At 38.2% G+C, this 20,591-nt stretch overlaps 1 protein-coding gene across 2 annotated transcripts; it reads right to left on the reverse strand.

Moving 5' to 3' along the window:
• Nucleotides 1-2,080: 2,080 nt before the first annotated feature.
• Nucleotides 2,081-19,432, reverse strand: LOC120786170 (glycogen synthase kinase-3 beta-like). 2 transcript variants are annotated; one of them, XM_040121390.1, is made up of 11 exons: nt 19,217-19,432; nt 12,114-12,199; nt 9,500-9,601; nt 9,271-9,354; nt 8,492-8,602; nt 7,957-8,087; nt 7,308-7,512; nt 5,687-5,782; nt 4,295-4,481; nt 3,848-3,925; nt 2,081-2,532 (listed from the first exon to the last, which is right to left on the reverse strand). In XM_040121390.1, the coding sequence occupies exons 1-11, from the start codon at nt 19,389-19,391 to the stop codon at nt 2,471-2,473; spliced, it is 1,317 nt and encodes a 438-aa protein (XP_039977324.1). In that variant the 5' UTR covers nt 19,392-19,432; the 3' UTR covers nt 2,081-2,470. The 2 variants fall into 2 exon arrangements, with proteins under 2 accessions (XP_039977324.1, XP_039977325.1); XM_040121391.1 differs by lacking the exon at nt 19,217-19,432 and adding an exon at nt 14,332-14,429.
• Between the last annotated feature and the right edge of the window lie 1,159 nt (nt 19,433-20,591).

Consider the following 20,591-nt stretch of genomic DNA (forward strand, 5'->3'; position numbering starts at 1 on the left):
AAAACTGAGAGAGCTTTCCACCGATTTAAGTCAAGTTTGCTAACGAAGCAGCAACACCATTTCAAAGCCCTCTCAGTCAACAACTCAAACTTCCAACTCTCATCCAAAAAAAAAAGAAGGAAATAAATACTTTTACATAAAGTGTCCCCATTTAAAACATGCAATCCCTATTTAAGCATTCATTAGTTTCTCTGCTGCATTAAAAAACAGGTGGACTGACATTCATTTTGCTCGTTTCCACACGGTATCGGAGTACAAAAGCCTTTTTTGTCTACACTGACACCAAGACAGGAATGATCTTAATGCTAAAGGTGAATTCCACCAAAAGTGACTGTTTTGTTAGATGGTATTTACCTTTACTCTGCCAATATTTTTCAGGGGATCTTACAGGTTCCTGATACAGGTTTTTGAATATATATATCAACAGATTTTAAGACTAAAACAAGGAATCAGTTTCTGCGTTCTGTATGAATACATGTCAACAAGAACAAGAGATTGAAAAGGGAAACCATCAAGTAACTAAATTTACCATGTTTTAATACTTTTCAAGGCTTTAAAATGAATAATTAATCTTAAAACAATTTCAGATTTCAATTTCTTTTTAAAAGCAACCAGAGTTACCTGAATTTAAAAGTTCGGACTTTTTAATCATTAACAGTTACATCCTCCTGTACCACATCACGACTGCATCATGTTAAATAGCTCAATGAAAGTTATTTCAATCCTGAAAGCTGGAAATGAAAAACATAGAAAAATGTTGTAATTTTTGTTTAATTAAAAAACAAAGCCAATTTTAGTGGAATACACCTTTAAGACATCTGCAAAAAGCCATTTGCTCCGCAGTAAACTGCCGTTTTGATCAGCAGTTAAAGCCTCTACTCACTGACACTTTCTAGCACAGTAACACGAGTGAAACCAGTCATTTATAGGTAGAATACAGGAATAAACAGCTTTTTTTTTGGATGGCTAAAAAGGGGCAGCAGTTTGGTTAATTTCTTTCATCAGGTAAATTCCACAAACACTTTCTTTAAGAGGCATCAATGCTGTGACGAGTAATGCCTGCTGATCTGTAGTTTACTAGGTAAGATTTAGTATTCATCTTCGATTTAAGATTACAGGGAACCTCTACGTTTTTATTGCTGTAACGATCTAGGACAGTGGCATCCAGAGCACAGCCATTTAATCATCAACTGAACATAAATTACTTGGTAGGACAGAGAACAAACAGCTGTGTTTGCACAGTATCAAAAGGCCCTAGATGAATATCTCAACCTGCTTTTGTTGAGCACCACATTCACACTTCGTTCACAACGGACATTTACAGCTCTAAATACATTTTTTTGTGGTGAAGAACAAGAGCAGGAGTCAATGGGTTTTCTTCTGGATGTAAATGTTCTTGCAACAAAACAACACCTATGTCCTCCTGAGGTGTGAATGAATTTAAAAATAAAATCACTTTTAACAGATGAGGAGTTTCGGTCAGCGGTGGATTTGACTCGTATTTATATATAAGTGGAAATGCACCCAAAAAGAAAATTAAGATTCCGTCTTTGTTGGGTCCATTTACAACTGTGGACAGGTCCGGGGACTAGAAAAAACTCTTTAGATTAGGACAAAATAGACACAACGGCTGGTAGTCAGTAATTGGCTGATGTCTGGTGATTTCCAGTGCAATCTAAAAATACAGCCACTGAACATGATTCATTCCAAAGGGAAATCCAGCAGACCTCCAACCAAACACTGATAAATGCTGCCTGGTTCAGATGAGTTTTTCTACTGTAATTGCCTCTTTAGCAGGTAAATTAACAAGAGTTGGAGATTTAATTTGAGCCTAAACAACAGGCTGGATATATTGAAAAATCTGGCTGAAGAATCTATGAATTTATCAGTCCCTGCATCTGTTCTCCGGCCCTGAGTTAAATAAAATGTCCTTTACCCTGATGACCTACTTGGGGCCAATTCTAGTCTTGGTCAGGCAGTGTGCAGTCCAACCCTTTACTAACAGGGATTTAAAAACATGGAAGAATAATAGAAAAAAAAAAAAAAAAAAAAAAATCTGAGTTTGAAAAAGAAAACGAAAACTCTAGAGACAAAATGTTGTGTTGCTTTCAACTAGTCAAATAAATAAACACAAATATAAAGAAGAAAAAGGAAAAAATAAAAGTTGATTAAAAAAAAGGTTATATTACAGAGGACCAGCCCCCACTATTGAACCTTCACATACCACCCGAGCAGCAGCAAGATGACTCTGTGTGTGTGTAACAATCTCCTGCTTTAGTTTTCAACCCTGGCAGCTAAAGAACTAATACTTTGCTCAATGTATTTACTGTACAAAAACAGATCATCTAGGAGGAGAGCAAGCAGCACGGAGGAAAGCTGTAGAGTGCGAGTGTGTGTGTGTGTGTGTGTGTGTGTGTGTGTGTGTCGGAGATAAGGGTGAGGCTGGCAGGCAGGCAGGTGAGAAGCCGCTTCAGATGCTGTTAAGAGATCCTGGTACTGAACTGTGCTGAGATGAATCTGAACCGGTGCCATCTGAGGGAGAGAAGAGGAGGAGAGAAAGATGGAGTGAGTTATGAATTAAAGCTTAATTAGGGCGTTCGCAACAGAAATGACTAGATATGGAGTGAATACAATCACTACATCAAAGAGACGTTAAAAAAAAAAAAACGAGCCTTTCTTCAAATGTTAATATACCGTTACTTCATATTTCATGAACTTAAAAAACAGAAAATTATTCCTTGGGGTTGTGTGGCAGCCAGTTTCACAGGAAACATTGCACAGATAGAGGGAAGAATCAATTCCACTAAATGTCAGTCAATTCTGGATGCAAATGTCCTGCACTCAGTACAGAAAGTGAAACTTTCAAGATGCTGGCTTGTACAACAGGACAATGAACCAAAGCAGATCTCGAAATCCACCATGAATTACCGTCACAGTCCCCCAACCTGGACATCACTGACAAGCTGAGAGTAGATCTTAAACATGGTGTCTGTGCAACACAGCCTAAACATATCACAGAATTTAAACTGATCTCCAGGAAGAGTGGGTGAAAATTTCCTAAATCAAGGATAGAAAGACTCTTCACTAGCTACAAGAAGTGTTACTAGTGTTAGGGGGTGTTACTAACAAGTATTGACTTAGTAAGGTGCCCAAGCTTTTGCCTCTGCCACAGTTACTGTTAAATTATTTTCAGTTTAACTTTTCAAGTTCATGAAATAAAAAGCTACGGTGCATTGACATTTGAAGGAAGCTGAATATCTGCTTGCTGCAGGGGTTGTAGCTACCTCTTTTCACTTCAAAAATCAACAACATATATGTAATTTTTGCCCAGGGGTGTCCAAACATTTGCATTTAACTGTACATAGTCAATACTTATTTCTACTGGCCAGACTGTGTTTAAAATCAAAGTTAAAATCTGTCATCTCTGGATAAAAGATTAATATTTCAAATCTAGTCATATGTAGTACTGTCATCTCGCATAAGAAACATCTATTACCCTTTTGTTACAGCAAAAAAATACTCAGCATTTGTGGTTGTCGATCTGCTGAACTAATTTTTGTCAATTGATGTGGCTGATAGTTTTTGTAATTTGCTGTATAATTAAGACTATTGCACCACATGCATTTCATAAGACAATGACATAAAAATAATCACTCTAAATGAATATAAACAACTCAACAAAATTCTTTCACTTGCTTGCTAATCGTAAGTGTTTTAAGTTTTTTTAATAATTTTTTTGTTTGTTGCTCTTTTAACGCCACATTTTAGTAGATTTTGTCAGCCAGCACAAAACCACGAAAAACCAGTGATATCAACACTGACAATAAAATTGTAATAAGTTTCCCACCGTGGGCGGAAGCAGCTGTATGAGAGCGAGCATGAGGAGGAATGAGGGTTGAGTTCAGCTGTGGCTGGATTGACAGCTCTGCAGAGGATAAAAGAAGAGTTTCTATTTAATGATGAGTCATGTAACAAGAGGACGTTGTCATTTAACAAAGAATAGCGTATTCTGGATTAACTGCACCTCCTCAGGGGTCACTGTGTTGGCCCAAAACAAACTAAGAAACACCACCTGATTGTATTTAGCTAAACAGATGGTCAGGACTAAAACACAACTGAACAATATGTCAACCAAAAGAGATGGAAAATCTTACTTTTCATTGATAAGGATTTACAAACTAACTATGTAGATCATTGTTGTCATCCCTGATTGGTGTTGTGTTGTACCAGAACTAAAACCCTGACGATGAGTATGCCTGAATCTATAATCCTGAGTTTATCGGTGCTCCTGTACCTGTGGTGCTGAAGTTGAAGAGCATCGGCAGTTCTCGGCCACTGGGCAGTCGTGTGTTCGGCTGGCGCAGCTCATCGAAGAAGGCATGTGAACAGGCCTCTAGTGGGGAGAGGCGTGAGGCCGGTGTGTACTCCAGCAGCCGAGAGCAGAGAGCAATGGCCTCTGGAGGGGTGCGAGGTTTAAACACCTGAGGAACAAGAAGACTTCTATTTTAAGTCCAAATAGCCACCAAAAATGACACCTAAAGTAGACAATTTGTAGCATCAATGTAAACTACTGTGTAGGTAACGTCAATACCTAAATAATCAATAAGGTTTTTTTGAGACAGAAACACCCAGTATCAATAATATGAAGCAATTGAGAAATACATACATTACATACATTAAGTATTTTATTTTAGCAAATTAGTTAAATGTAGAACCTCAAAAAGGAAGGAATCATGAAGAAAACAATGGTAACTCACAGTTACAACAACTTCTATGAGGTGTATCTAAAAAAGCAGTTGCATGCAGTTTCTAGAGTAGAAAGCTATCCACTCCGTAGTAAATGGTCAAGGGCCACTTCTCCTGGTTTTACACTGTTTCTGTACCCTGTAGGTGTCAGGGTTAAACGACTTTAAGAAGAAGGAAATTAAAGCACTTCAACCTGCAGATTTAAATAGCATGTGTGGGCAACAACACGTCTACATGTTTTCTTTCTATTGTTCTAATACACTAGTGTCAATATGCCACTTTCAGATCAGTTTTCTTTTGGAACAATTACGATCATGTAGATTATTGCAGTGGGTACGTGCACTGAAATTTTCAACTTTTTTCATCTACATAAAAATTTTTAAAATATGTCTCATACCAAATGAGGGTTGTCATAAAAATGAGGACTAACATTATAGTAATGGCCATTGGAGCTGAAACAAATAGTCGATTAATTAAGTTGACTGATACAAAAACAATCCCCAACTATTCTGGTAATCAGTTTATTGTTTAAGTCATTTTTCAGGCAAAAGTGCCACAAATCCCAGTTACAGCTGCTTAACTATGAATATTTACTGCTTTTCTCTGTTTTATAACACTGTAAACTAATATCTTTCAGGTTTTGGAAAGTTGGTTGGACAAAACAAGATATTTAAGATGTCACTTTGGAGTATATTGCCTGAAATTTATATAGACTAAATGATTAATCAAGACAATCTGCAACTATTCTGGTAATCAGAGTAATTGATAATGAAAATGCTGTTCGGTTTTCGGTCTTTTTTCCATTTAAATTTTTACGTGTTTTCAGATTGTGTTTCTCAATTCCAGGACACCAAATCTATCAAATTCAATCTACATGCCTTTCCAGACAGTACAGGCCTGCAGAAGACTGACTAGTATTTGTCCTCAGGCATTTATTTACCTTGGTCCATGGATGGGCTTTGATCTGAGGGAACTTGAATTCTGTGTAGTTTGGATTCATCTCTCGGATTTGTTCCCTCGTTGGTGTTCCCAGCACCTGAAAATAGATGGGGAGGGAATATGAGCGGTATTCTGTATGCACAGAGGCCATTTTAGTGTGTTGATAAACTGTGATTATTCTACACTTCTTGTGATACAACAATACAAAACCCACAATCACAAAACATGTTAATATCTGGACATACAAACCTCTCCTATCGTGATCTCCACCGAAAATAGGGCTGGATTAAAAAAAAACAAAAAACAAAAACACACACACACACAAAAAAAAATAAAAACAAAAAAACAAAAACAACACCAACAAAAAAATCGAATTTATCGCATTTTTTATTATAATGATCCAATATCAATTCTTCAAATCCCAAGATCAATCTTTGCATTTCTGTCTTTTCTCAGTAAACATACATCTGCGCTAAATTATCTATATGTAGTGAATACTTGTTGCAAGTGGTTCATTTAGGGCTGCATGATGTGTAAAATGTCTACTTGTTGAAACTGAGTTAATACAATATGCACAAAAAGATTATTTCAATTAGAGCCCGACCGATATATCAGTCAGCCGATTTTATATTGGCCTATTATAGATATATTGGTTTGCATATATGTTGTCCAATATGCAGCGATATGAAAACTTTTTCGTTCTTTTTTTTTTTTTTACAGAACATAATGCAGAAAAAGTTTCTTGGGTGACTTATAAATGGTGGAAACACATAGATTCAAGTGGCCTCAGACTTCTGGACCCCACTGTAAATAGACTAATCTCAAACAAAGAGAAAAGATGCTTTGTACCAAATTAGCTACGAGCCAGCTACCAGTTAATTTCCATTTGTAGTACCTGGACAGCTGATATCAGACTGAAGTCTTGTAAACACAAATAGTCCAGATGAATTAGTGAGCAGACTTTCAGTTTCTGTCCTGTCTGTGCTCAAAGTGGTCATTAAAGTGGATGTCTGTACATGGTTGAAGAATCTGCTACTGAGAGTCCATGTGAGGCTGTATAGGACAGTATTTATTTTCTAAAATATACGTAGTCATGATGCCTTTGTATGTGATCCAGTTTTATTTTTTTTTAAATTAAATCTTGCTCAACTGTTCTACACATGCAGGATAAAAAATATTTATGTTCCATGTTTTAATCGTTTTGCATTTTCCAATGAAAATAAATCCTCGGTCCACTATTTTATAACTGGGAAATGTGTTTACAATTTAGCCTATAATGTGCAGCTTACACAATTTTATATTCAAGGAAAGAACAGTGTTGTTCACTTGTTGAATGTAGAGGAAATTTAAATTCCCAGAATAAATTCTGAAGAGGGCTTTGCGCGACACTGGTCTTTATCTGATGTAACTGAAACTTCAAGAATCGAATCGACATGACTCAATTCTGGACTTTGAGAAATTACATCGAATTGGAAGATCATTGCCAAAATCCAGTGCTAACTGAAAGCAGGTAGCCGCCTTAGGATGCGTTCAGCAATATAATAAATAACACAACCAATACAAAAGAGAAACAGGCGTTTCAGCAACACACAGATGCCTGAAATACACAAAAACACACTCACCTTTATAATCTCTACTAGTTGGTCCACCCCACTGTCACCAGGGAATATGGGTTGTCCGAGCAGCAGCTCAGCTAGTACACAGCCTGCTGACCAGATGTCAATGTTTGCCGTGTAGTCTGTGGCACCAAAAATTAGCTCAGGGGCGCGATAATACCGTGAGCAGATATACGACACGTTGGGTTCACCGCGGACCAGCTGCTTGGCGCTAGGGAAACACAAGAAATCATAGAATGGGTCCAAAGGTTAGTCAGGCGATGAAAAGGGTGAACAATTATTGAGAAAAATTGTTATCAATAGTTATAGTTATACACAATTTAAACCCTGGTCAGAATTAAGAGCAACTTCACACTGACATATTGAGTACAATGCCATGATACTGCTGGGCTGTTTCTTTATTGGTGTTTACATGCCAGAACCTTCACATGTATCTGCACTGTTACACAAGGTGAATACCAAACTGCAGATTACATAAAACAGGGAAAATTACGCCACATGATCCTAATACCATACCGTTTCAGGAAAATAAAACTATAAAACATCATGTTTAATTCTGTTCTTTTCTGCATATAGACAAATATGAGTTCTTTTTATCTGTTGGTGTTGTAAAATTTTCATTCTCTGTGGGGAGTAACCTATCCCAATAACTCACCTGCCGAAGTCACACAGTTTGAGGATGGCAGTTTCTGGGTCGACGAGGAGGTTTTGGGGCTTAATGTCTCTGTGACACACACCCTGGGAATGGATATAAGCCAGACTGCGAAACAACTGGTACATGTACACCTGAGGAGGTAACAACACAAGAACAAATCAAGATCAGCTGTCTACAATGTTGAAATGCCAACAAACAAAAAGACAACATGGCAACATAATGATTATATGGTGTTTGTATTACTGTGGTAGGTTCAATTTGCTTGAGTAAAGATGCCCTGTTTTGTGATGTTTAGGAACAACCCATTCCAAAACACTTGCACAAAAAAGCCATAATACTTAGACAACACAGAAATGTTTGGTGGAAAAATTTTATATACTAAATTTCAATGGAAATAGTCTCCAAACCTAAAGAAAAGACAATTTGAATAAAAATAACAAAACTAAATGAAAGAAAAAAACTAAAACTAAAGAAATGAAAGAATAACTGCAACAAACAAATGATATGAAAGCAAAAGTGGAATGGTGAAAATTACCTTCACATATATGATAGGAATGATGCTCTTGGCCTTGTTAAAATGCCTGGCAACCCTGTAGACAGTCTCGGGGACAAAGTCCAGCACCAGGTTGAGGTACACTTCATCTTTCTGGACAGCATTAAAAAGAGACAGAGATACAGTAAGCATGTTGAAAATAGGCACGGTTTAACAAACCATAACAGGCAGTTTCTGATTAAAAACAGGCAATGTTGCTGCCATTTTAAAAGCAGCGGGCACATTGAAACCACATCCTGTGTTATCCCACAAGCATACACACACACACAGAACAACTGCCTGCTGTGACTGTTTACAAGCTTTACAAGTCAGTCCTCTTTTTTTTTTTTTTTTTAAAATCGAAAAAAAAAGGAACACATACACTGAATAATAATATTGTCTCCAGTAATTTACTTATGTAACATTTAGGTCAGAATTGTTTGTATATTTTTAAGTCCAAGGAATAAACTGCTTTCCTTTTTTAGGGTTGAGGTATTTCTATTTATGCAATATCTGAGTAATCTTATCTTTTATGTGCATTATGTGCAAACACCATTTCCTCTGTTTTACTGTAATCTCTTGAAACTAGGGTACTGTGAGATAAGAGTGTGTAATATGGTGACTTAGCAAAAGTTTGTATGGTCAGAAAACAACTTGGTTTTTATATTATTCCAGTTTCTAAGTTGTACTATCATGTGTTTTTGATTTATTGATTGATATGCATTCTTCCTTCAAATCTCTTTAATGGGAAAAAAAACCAAAAAAAACAGAAGCTGAAGTACCTTCTCCCCACTGGAGTAGAAGAAGTAACGTAGTCTGACAATGTTGCAGTGGTCCAGCTTCCTCATGATCTGTAGTTCCCGATTCTGCAAACACATGAGGGTAGACAGGAAACCAAGTAAACCAACTGAGCAAGAAAATAACTTTGAATGACTGAAAAACCCTACATACAACATTTGGTGCAAAAAAGATGACAGAATATGTTTAGAAATTACAACATTACAGCCCTACCTTGAACCTCTTATCCTGCAGAACTTTTTTGATGGCCACCATCTCTTGGCTGTCAATGAGTCGAGCTTGGTACACCACACCAAACGACCCATTACCAATCACCTGCAAGGTTTTTACAGAAGCAAAACCAGTTCATCAGGTGAACAGAAGATATTCATAAAAGGTCCCAAAAGCTATAGTTTCTTTCAGCGAATGCATAATTTAAGCTCATTGGTGTCAGTCCATTTACAGTAACAGAGGGTTAACACACAGATCACATTTTGAAAAAACATTTGTAACACCTTTCCAGTTCATGTTCATTTTCAGTGTCTCAACTGGTGCAACCTGTTTGTTATTAGTAGTTCAACCACAAATTGTGATAGTGGTTAAAAGTTGTGTTCACAAGCAGAGGCAGGTCTATGCTAAATCCCCACCTCTACTAGTCGGCTTGTTTACATGAACTCCAGTAAACAGATTACTCAGAGAAACCAGGTTACGTGCGTAATTTGAGAACACGCTGACATACACTGTAGTAACCTGGTTTCTGTAAATCTGCGTATACAAGCAGAAGGTCAGTAATCAGATTTCTCCCCTGCCCCTGGCCTTATTTTTGGAAGCATGGCTTGCTTACTTTAACTGTACTAGTGATAAAAGACTGCAGACAGGGTAAGTGATAGCAGCACGTCTCAATGAAAGGAGACATCATTATAGATAGTGATGTGGCCAAAGTGGCCTCTAGAAGTCACTCTTCACAATGAACGTTAGACTGTTTGTTAACGTCAGATGCATTCACGCTGTGTGTCCTGTCACTGCACTGTCAGGCTCCTTCAACACAGACACACACAGCAAGATTAAAAGAAAAACAAAAAAACCCAGCAAAAGTCAGAATCTTGGGACCGAGACAGCATCTTCTGTCATGCACATGCATATTTATAAAAACCAGATTATAAAACAGCGTTACACATATGTATGGCAGAGAATTCTTCGTTCTCCACAAGAAATCTACCTGGGACAATCAGGTTCCTCTAATCCCCTACCCCAACTATGGAAAGCAGGTTTCTTGTCCACATTACATTTAAGAAATCAGTTTACTGAAAAAAAGACTATTCTAACCTGGTTACTTAAGTGGATGTAATCACACTGATTGACTGCACTAAGTAAATGATTGCTAGATATAATTACTGGAATCAGAAAGAAAAAAAAGCGAGGATAAATATCTTCAGTTTGAGTGAGTATTTTTTAAGTAACTGCATTTTAGACGATCAGTCACGTGACAAGATCTTAGATGAAATGCAGAACTGAAAAACAGGCTGCTGCAGATTGTGAGACATTACTCTGTTGAGGAAATTGAACATTAAACTATAATGTCCAGATTCAATATGAATATAGTAATAACTGAATTTTCCGTGATAGACTGATTACCTGTTCAGGGTGTAGCCCCCAACCCAACCCCATACCGAGTGGGACATTTCTAAATTTCCTTAAACCTAGTTTGGCTTTTTTGTACAATAATTTCTTGTTACTTAGTGGCAGATACTGATATATCTACAATAAGCTAATATTGGCACATATATTAGCCCCTCGCAACTTATTGGTTTAGCTTTTGATAAATTTCGATAAAATCGACTAAATAGTCAACATTGACATGCCAAATTTCACAAGCTCCAGCTTCTCTTTTGGTTCCAAATGTGAACATTAGCTGGTTTCCTTAGTTTTCTATAATAACAAATTAAATATCTGTGGGTTTTAAATGTTTAGACTAAAGAAAACAAACAATCTGAAGACGTCACCTTGGATACAAGGAAACCGTGGTGGACATTTTATACTATATTATCTTACATTTATGTGCCAAAAAATAAATTGAAAATAAATGGCAGAAAATAATCGGCATATTAATAATGGAAATAATCATTAATTGCAGCCTTGTTGTACAGGGATATTGAATGATTCGGGTTATTAAAAATTAGTGCATGTGTTAGATTTTAGGTCTGTCATTCTGTAGTATTCTGTCCGTGAAATTATACCTGAAATGGCAATTGTGTACACTGATAGAGGATTGTTATTATTATTACAAAGATATTCAACAGAGTTTTATATAACTCCTTTGACAATCTTCAACTGCTGTAGGCATTGAAAAAGTGTCAGTATATCTGATAAGCCAGTATAATAAGAACACTGACTCTGAGATAAAAAGTGTGATAAATACATGTTTACACACATTCAGAGGCACTGAATAATCTTAGAAGTGATAGGAAGAAACCGAAAATACCTGCAAAAGTACTGACAGGACTCTGGCTAACACCAATCTCATCTCCTGTACTTTCCTTAGCCTGGGACTGACACAATTGCATCACATTTTAAGATCACAGATAGGCAAAAGAGCCAACAAAACGCAGTCTATAAAGTCTACTTTGGAGCCATAAATCTCAGCCCCTGGCACATTAATTAAGGAGCCACTGGTATTGATCACCACTTAATCCACTCCAGCCCAATATATTGCAGTCATTTTGTGCTATGTAATGATAAAAGCTTTGGTTACAGTAGCAGCTAAAGTTAAACCAGTAGAGCTTCCTCATATAAGGACAGAGCTTCTTACTATGACACTGTTAGGTCCTGGCTTTGCTTTCCTGCTCACCTTGATGTCAGTGTAAGAGACTTCCTGTGGGCGGTCTGGTCCTTGACCTGGTGTGGCCACAACTGTTGTCACCTTCCCACTGTCTCCTAGGAAACAAGCAGGAACAGGGTTAAAATGAGGTCAAGGGATATAATAAATTGTTATGATTCAGAACGTGTTTCTTTAACATGTAACATGAGCAGGAATAGAGATATCAAAGACCGATTTTCTTAATCTCCTCTACTTCAATTTGAAGTAGAAAACTAAAGTCATGTGTAATAACAGGTAATCTGTTAATTGCTTTATTGTGCTAAAACTTGTGAAGTTATGAGATAGATTAAAATTGGCTATGGTCCCCTTCTGGTTCCTTTCTACAAGAGGTAAGGATATGAAACCTATACACAACGTAACCAAAACAATATTCCTGACATTCAACCCAGGACAATTGCTGCAGCCGGACTTAACATCTGGGCCGTCTCTCCACTGGCCGTTTGAATATTTAGGTTAATGACAGCCTAGTGAATGGATGTCAACTTTACAAAAGCCTCCAAGGAAGGAGAAGGGAATGGCAGAGTTCAAATTCAAGACACTGTGACTAATTAAACTGGGAATGGACCCAAAAATAGGCCAGCCACTTTCTTTGTCCTGATAAACTGTTTTAAGTGATGACAGCCTTCTGTACAGGGATTATTTTTGTCACGTCATCCAGCAGCAATGCCCCGCACTGGTCATTCAAATATGTGCAAGCACACATACCAGGTAGAATACTTTGAGGCAATTTACTGTTTAGCTCAGACAAACAGGGGAAACATACTGCTGCCATAAAAACTTTCAGAAGTTGAAAAACCCTGCCTCAAAGAAGAGTAAAACACATTTCATTGTCTTGGGTGTGGTCAAAAAGTCTGTGGTACAGACTTAGCCTGCAGTCATCCTCTCTTATAAACAGGGCAATTTTGGTGTGTGTTCACCATTAGAGCTGCAATGATTAGTTGATTAATCAATTGGAAAAAAACTAATAACTATTTTGATAATTGATTAATAATTTTAGCCATTTTTAAAGCAAAAGAAATCAAGACATTTGCTGCTTAAAGCTTGTTGTTCAAGTGCAGTTGGGGGTCTCTTTTGCATGTCATCCCCCATCTCTTTCTGTCCCCTCATTCCTTGTCAGCTCTCCTCTGTCCACTCTCTAACGAAGGCATCCTGATAATGACCCAAAAAGGACGAAAAACAAAATACAACCTCTACACTCTATAACCCTATACTCTCATAAATATGAAAAAAATAAATTCAAATCAAAACGCTTCTGCCCACTAGGCAATGCTCTGTTCTTACTAGTGTTGGAGTCATCTCTAGCTCTATGTTGTTTCAGCCTCTGTTGTTCATGTTCAATGTATTCTGTTCAACTATTCCCAGCATCTTTACACCGCAATGAAAAATAGGAAACTTTCTCTGCCTTTACAGTTAATTTTTACTGCCACTTCTGCTGTTTAAATACATGGAAGATAAACCAAAACGTAGACTACTGGTCCATTTGCAGCAGCTTCAGAAATTCAGAAGGTGAAATACTAACTGGGACAGGCTAAATAGTCTGAAGAAAATGTACGTGTGCTTGTAGCTGAAATTTTGCTACTGAAACATTTAAAACAGTTGAAACACTGAAATTGTTCAGGTAGCAGTTCAAGTGGTAGACCGAATACAATTCCTGAAAGGGACTGAAACAGTAGTTAAAATGGAAGTGCTGAAACAAGTTTCAGTTTCAGTTTCAGTCTATGCAAAGAAAGCAGATGAGAGTCAATTGTACTAACATTGTAAGTTGTAGGATTTAAAAGAAGCTTAAAAAGTTAAAGATGAAGACCTGAGACCTAAAAGGGTTTGAAGTCTGAGAGCGGGAGACTTAGAAGAAGAAATAGGAGTTGAAAAACAAGGGATGAAAGCATAAAAATTCTAGTTAAATCAAGTGTTTCTGCTCAACCACCTTATAAATCAACCTCTACAATTTGCTGATTTACTTTACTGTAATTTTGTACTGACACAGTAGTTCTAAAAGAAGTTACTAAGTTCTGGATTTGTTTAACCAGTATGGCCAGTCTATGGAAATTTAATTTTCCTCTGCTGATCTGTGATGTTTAAATGATGGAGCAGCCCTTTGCCATCTAGTTGTCATCGTACTGTATCACTGTCACTCTGACCATGTCCACATACTCAATGCTTTGTTTACCAAACAAGACAATGCACTTACTTATATGGCCCTCTTGCAGCCAGAACTGCATGTCCTGGTGCTCGTGTACGTCCACATCCACGCACACACACAGTAAATTGTCCTCAGCCACAAAAGTGTGCTGGTCATCCAATAGGCATGCTGCCGATATCTGTTACAGCTGAAACTTTGAGGCATGCAGAGTGACCGGGTCAGTGAGTTCTCTAACTCAGTGACTGGGTTCATCCTCTCGACAGGAATGAACGAACGAACACACACACACACACACACACACACACACACACAAACAAACACACAAACAAATAGGGTTGTAGGTTAAAAGTAGGACAGTTGGTTATAGTATATTTTTATGCCAGCTGTTCATGTTGCTCCTCGTGCTGCATTTTTGTTGCTGATGTATCAGTCAGTACAGCTGGAAATATTAGAGCTCTTTTCCTACTGCCATTCATTTTTTACAGTATGAAAAAAAACAAAAAAAAAACTTCCACAGGCTTGAAACTTGCCAGAGGTCAATAATCTATCATAGTAAAGATGAGGCCTTACTCTGGCTTTGTCAGAGTTTTGGATTTATCATCACTTCATTGTGTCTGAGCTCAGTGTTTTCATATCAGCGGTGCACTGTGTCAGACTCTGCTTCCTGTCATTCACCTGACATTCACAGAAGGAAACTCAATTCTCCAGGAGGAAATAATATCTTCAAAAACATGAAAAGTTTCAAATTTTGTCACATCATATGTATTTATTTAGTGTCTTTAAAGTCAATTATAAGGTAAGTCTGTATTTTAAAAGTTATTTTTAAAAAAAAGCAGGCATACTACTCTGATCAATGCAATAACCAGCAGATTTTTGTGTCAATGCTGTCTTTCATACACAAAAAACGCACTGTGCTTTAAAGAACTTCACATCTTAAAGTAAAGCAGCTTCAAGAGAATTAAGTTTACCTTATTAATATGCAGTTTAATGCAGCAAGATCTTCCAAAATCTAACCAGGCCATCTACTCTATAGGGAGACCCTCTGGTGTAAGCGTGAGGTTTCGATCAAGCATCTATTGCTTTAGAGTTATTGTGCTAATGTGACAGTCTACCACAGAAACACAATCAACACAATGTCAACTTTTCAGCAGATCATGGTTATGCCTGTCAGTAAACTATAAGCTGCTTTACATAAAATTTACACTGAGCAATTGTGGAAATGACCATTATGGACAAAAACAATCTTGTGAAACGACCATCCCGGTGATGATCATATGATTTTGTTTTATCCTGTCTGCCCCTGTAGTATTTCCTAAAGAGAAAGCCATGAATCATTATACAGTTGCTGTTCCATTAAAGGGAAAATCCAACATGAAATACTGTTTCTAAAGTAATAATGTACGTAATGTAGCTCAATTTAATTTGGGAATTAGAACGTTTCTCCGAGAGCAGGATAGCACAGAGACAGACTGTGGTGATGAGACAAATCCTGGACGTGCTCCAGACAGTGAATAATGGAACAACTGCTTGGACACTGACAGCAGCCATGGTAATTACACTGGGATGTGGGGAAATTTTCTGATTTGTGGCAGTAATCCCTATTTGCAGATCCCTTTCCCTTTGGATGTCATATCTTAACATTATAAAAAAACTCTATAAGCTCACTAATTCACTCCAAAGTGTCAACTGATGTCAGCTCATGATATCGTCAAATCAGGAGTTGATACTTTAAATTTCAAGTAAAGGGATAACATTGGCAAATATTATATATGGTGTAATAAAAGCGGTGGAATATATTCTACTGTAAAATGAACAAATAATGCCACCACACTGGAAACGTTCATTTGCATTCCCTCTCTTTCATTGAGAAGACAGTGGGCTTGTCAGTTCATCCTTCGGACATTCACACCACCTGCTATAATGCAGGCTAGTGTCAAAAACTGTGCTATATCGAAGGGGCCTGCCCATTGCTTCCCACTACTGCAGCAGGTAAGCAGGTGCTTAAAAAAACAAAAAAAAAACTTCCACAGGCTTGAAACTTGCCAGAGGTCAATAATCTATCATAGTAAAGATGAGGCCTTACTCTGGCTTTGTCAGAGTTTTGGATTTATCATCAATTCATTGTGTCTGAGCTCAGTGTTTTCATATCAGCGGTGCACTGTGTCAGACTCTGCTTCCTGTCATTCACCTGACATTCACAGAAGGAAACTCAATTCTCCAGGAGGAAATAATATCTTCAAAAACATGAAAAGTTTCAAATTTTGTCACATCATATGTATTTATTTAGTGTCTTTAAAGTCAATTATAAGGTAAGTCTGTATTTTAAAAGTTATTTTTAAAAAAAAGCAGGCATACTACTCTGATCAATGCAATAACCAGCAGATTTTTGTGTCAATGCTGTCTTTCATACACAAAAAACGCACTGTGCTTTAAAGAACTTCACATCTTAAAGTAAAGCAGCTTCAAGAGAATTAAGTTTACCTTATTAATATGCAGTTTAATGCAGCAACATCTTCCAAAATCTAACCAGGCCATCTACTCTATAGGGAGACCCTCTGGTGTAAGCGTGAGGTTTCGATCAAGCATCTATTGCTTTAGAGTTATTGTGCTAATGTGACAGTCTACCACAGAAACACAATCAACACAATGTCAACTTTTCAGCAGATCATGGTTATGCCTGTCAGTAAACTATAAGCTGCTTTACATAAAATTTACACTGAGCAATTGTGGAAATGACCATTATGGACAAAAACAATCTTGTGAAACGGCCATCCCGGTGATGATCATATGATTTTGTTTTATCCTGTCTGCCCCTGTAGTATTTCCTAAAGAGAAAGCCATGAATCATTATACAGTTGCTGTTCCATTAAAGGGAAAATCCAACATGAAATACTGTTTCTAAAGTAATAATGTACGTAATGTAGCTCAATTTAATTTGGGAATTAGAACGTTTCTCCGAGAGCAGGATAGCACAGAGACAGACTGTGGTGATGAGACAAATCCTGGACGTGCTCCAGACAGTGAATAATGGAACAACTGCTTGGACACTGACAGCAGCCATGGTAATTACACTGGGATGTGGGGAAATTTTCTGATTTGTGGCAGTAATCCCTATTTGCAGATCCCTTTCCCTTTGGATGTCATATCTTAACATTATACAAAAACTCTATAAGCTCACTAATTCACTCCAAAGTGTCAACTGATGTCAGCTCATGATATCGTCAAATCAGGAGTTGATACTTTAAATTTCAAGTAAAGGGATAACATTGGCAAATATTATATATGGTGTAATAAAAGCGGTGGAATATATTCTACTGTAAAATGAACAAATAATGCCACCACACTGGAAACGTTCATTTGCATTCCCTCTCTTTCATTGAGAAGACAGTGGGCTTGTCAGTTCATCCTTCGGACATTCACACCACCTGCTATAATGCAGGCTAGTGTCAAAAACTGTGCTATATCGAAGGGGCCTGCCCATTGCTTCCCACTACTGCAGCAGGTAAGCAGGTGCTTAAAAAAAAACAAAAAAAAAACAACGGTATTACTTAATCCACCAGTCACTCTAGCCTATAAGGTGGCCAATCAGAAATTTTAGCTTTTTTTCACACTGTGTCTCTTGGTTAAAAGTTTCACACTGTAACCAAAAGAGATAGCTGTAATTGGAAATCTAAAGTTTGGTCCTTAAAGGTCACTTAAGTTTCAGGATACTAGATTCTGGAGCAAAAGACTGAACTTAGCCCATGAGGTGTATTTCATAACAGCAGGACTACTTGGAAACATGCAACATTTCATCATCAAATAAATTCTAGTGTTGTTCATAATGACAGATCACTGGTTGGTATGGCAACACAACATCCTTAATGCTCCATGTCCAAGTTTAATTTTACGGGTAATTCAAAATGTCAAATCAAGTCATTCTCTCTCACAAATACCTGCCCGAAATAGGTTAATCCTTCCTCCTGAAATAGCCTCCACGTCTCCCAAACGTGACAACGTATCCATCAATCATCCAAAAGAGTATCTCTAACAGCCAAAGGGCGACATTTGAGATTAAAGAGCCCACAGGCAGTGTTGCTCTGCTGCTGCTGCTGAGGGAGGGAGAAAAGACAAGGGTCACAATGCTTTGAACTGGAGATGACCTCCCATTAAAGCTCTAATATCAAAGTCACACACCACTGCCTGCTAATGGATAATATGGTTTGGATTAATACACATGCACACACACACAGATCTCTGCTTACACCTGTCACCGCAGTGATAAAGGGGCATACTATTCTTCCATCTCACACAGAAGAGTAACCTTCTCCTTGGCATTCCAGCAGACAGCGCATCGCTTGCATCCTCCAGGCGTCGGCCACCTGCTGCTGAGCCTTTGCCCCACAGGTGACCTTGGTGAAAAGGCAACTTTCCGCCCTGACCCCTCTCCAGGCGAGTCAGACTAATAGCCGATGCCCACACTCTCAACGACACCCACAAAAGAACACTGAATGCAGCACTCAAGTTTAGGTATTTCAGTCTGGCTTGGCCACAAAGCACAACAGTGTCCGTTTAACTGCTCGCTCGCACTGACCACGCTGGCAGAGAAATCAAACTGATACTCATGTTGTAATTTAACATTAGCAAATCATATTACTCATGAAGTTGGCTCAGGTTACACTGGGTTAATGACCAGCGAGCTAGTCTGACATCAGAAGGGAAGAATACATCCTTCGGCCGGACGGGGAACTGGTTATATACAAAACAAGTGGCTAACGTTAGCAGGCTAGCTACTTAGCACGCTAGCAAGTTGGTTAGCCTCTACACGGGAGCATAACGGCTTTCCTCGGGGTTGTGGCACATAACACCTGCAGGTATATTGGAAGTAAAAGCAGAGTAACATTTATTGGTTAGTCAGACTCCGACAGAGAGGTGGTAGCTGATTAAAACTTACTGGCAAGCTTAAGGTTCGAGCATCCCGACGAGCTGGTGCCGGAGGCCTGCGGGACCCCGGACTTTCCTGTGCTACTCCCCACGGCAGCGGCTGATCCGGTGGACGCAGCGGCGGCTCCTGCAACACCTGGCGGCTCAGCAAACGAGCTGGTCCTGGGCCGCCCGCTGCCGCTCATATCTCTGTGCAGGGGTCAGGGTTGTTTTTTCACTATTTGCAGCCAAGCGACTATTAATTATAAATAACCGGCAGCGAATAATCGTGGGAAGACACACCGAGAAATACCCCTCCCGTTGCCGCCGGCTGTCTGGGCTGATAGCTGTTGCTAGACACCTAGAAACAGACCGCTCGCAATGCCACATGGGAGGTGAAGTTCGATGTAGCTGTTGCTCAGGTTTGCTGCTCTGGATTTCACAAATCAAAACAACTACAATTTTAAAATTACTTAACAGTGGATGTAGGCCAAAGGAGAGCAAGCCGATATTACCGCGAAAATGAAAGGCTAAAAAAATGTTTATTCTAATGAAAATAATTAGATAACTCAGATATCTAGATAACCACCTTTTCTAATTGTACAGACATTATTTTTAAATTAAAGATTAGTGTAGCTAAGGTGATTGTGAAACCTGATAATTAGTCATTTAAATGCTTGTAAAATTATAATAAAAGTAACAACAATAATGCAGATAGAAAGAAAACACGTTTTTAAGTGTTCCATGATTGACGCTTGGGACGTTCAGCAATTGCTTAAATCTTGGACTTGATTTGCTTTGAATGAAGGGCTTTTCTGTAATATTATTCAATATTATCAGTTATGTGATGATATGTCTTGCTTGGGGAAAACAACATACCTAAGTGATGAGTGATGAAGGCCACGGCGCTTATTTTGGACTGGCAAGTGAGTTGGCCAATGTCATTTCCCCCTTGTCAGTGTGTCTGCCGTTATGGGAGGCTCTTTGACCAGGTCCCCCTACCTTAAACCACCTCACACCCAATATGACCTGATCTGAAAGGCTGCTCTAATCCATAATGCACTCATAACACTGAGATGCTTGATAAAAGCCAGTTGGAGAAGTAAACATTGTATGTAAAAGGGACTTTGGGCCTTTCCCGTTGGGTCAAGGTGGCTACATGTGTAGACCCTGTTCAAGTAAAGATGATTTTGCATCGGCTTGTCTCTTCCGTTATGATTTTGAAGAAAGCATAGTCGAAGTAGAGATTGCAATCATTCAGGGAGTAGTATCAAAGTCATTCGACACTTTCATGATTGATAAATAAGACACGCAATTTAGTCAAACATTCAAAATATATAACACGCTCAAGACAATCAGGAATGTGAAATAAACTCAACGACATCAGACATCGTGTTAGATCTTTA

The sequence above is a fragment of the Xiphias gladius genome, chromosome 24, assembly GCF_016859285.1.
Source record: "Xiphias gladius isolate SHS-SW01 ecotype Sanya breed wild chromosome 24, ASM1685928v1, whole genome shotgun sequence".
NCBI lineage: Eukaryota > Metazoa > Chordata > Actinopteri > Istiophoriformes > Xiphiidae > Xiphias > Xiphias gladius.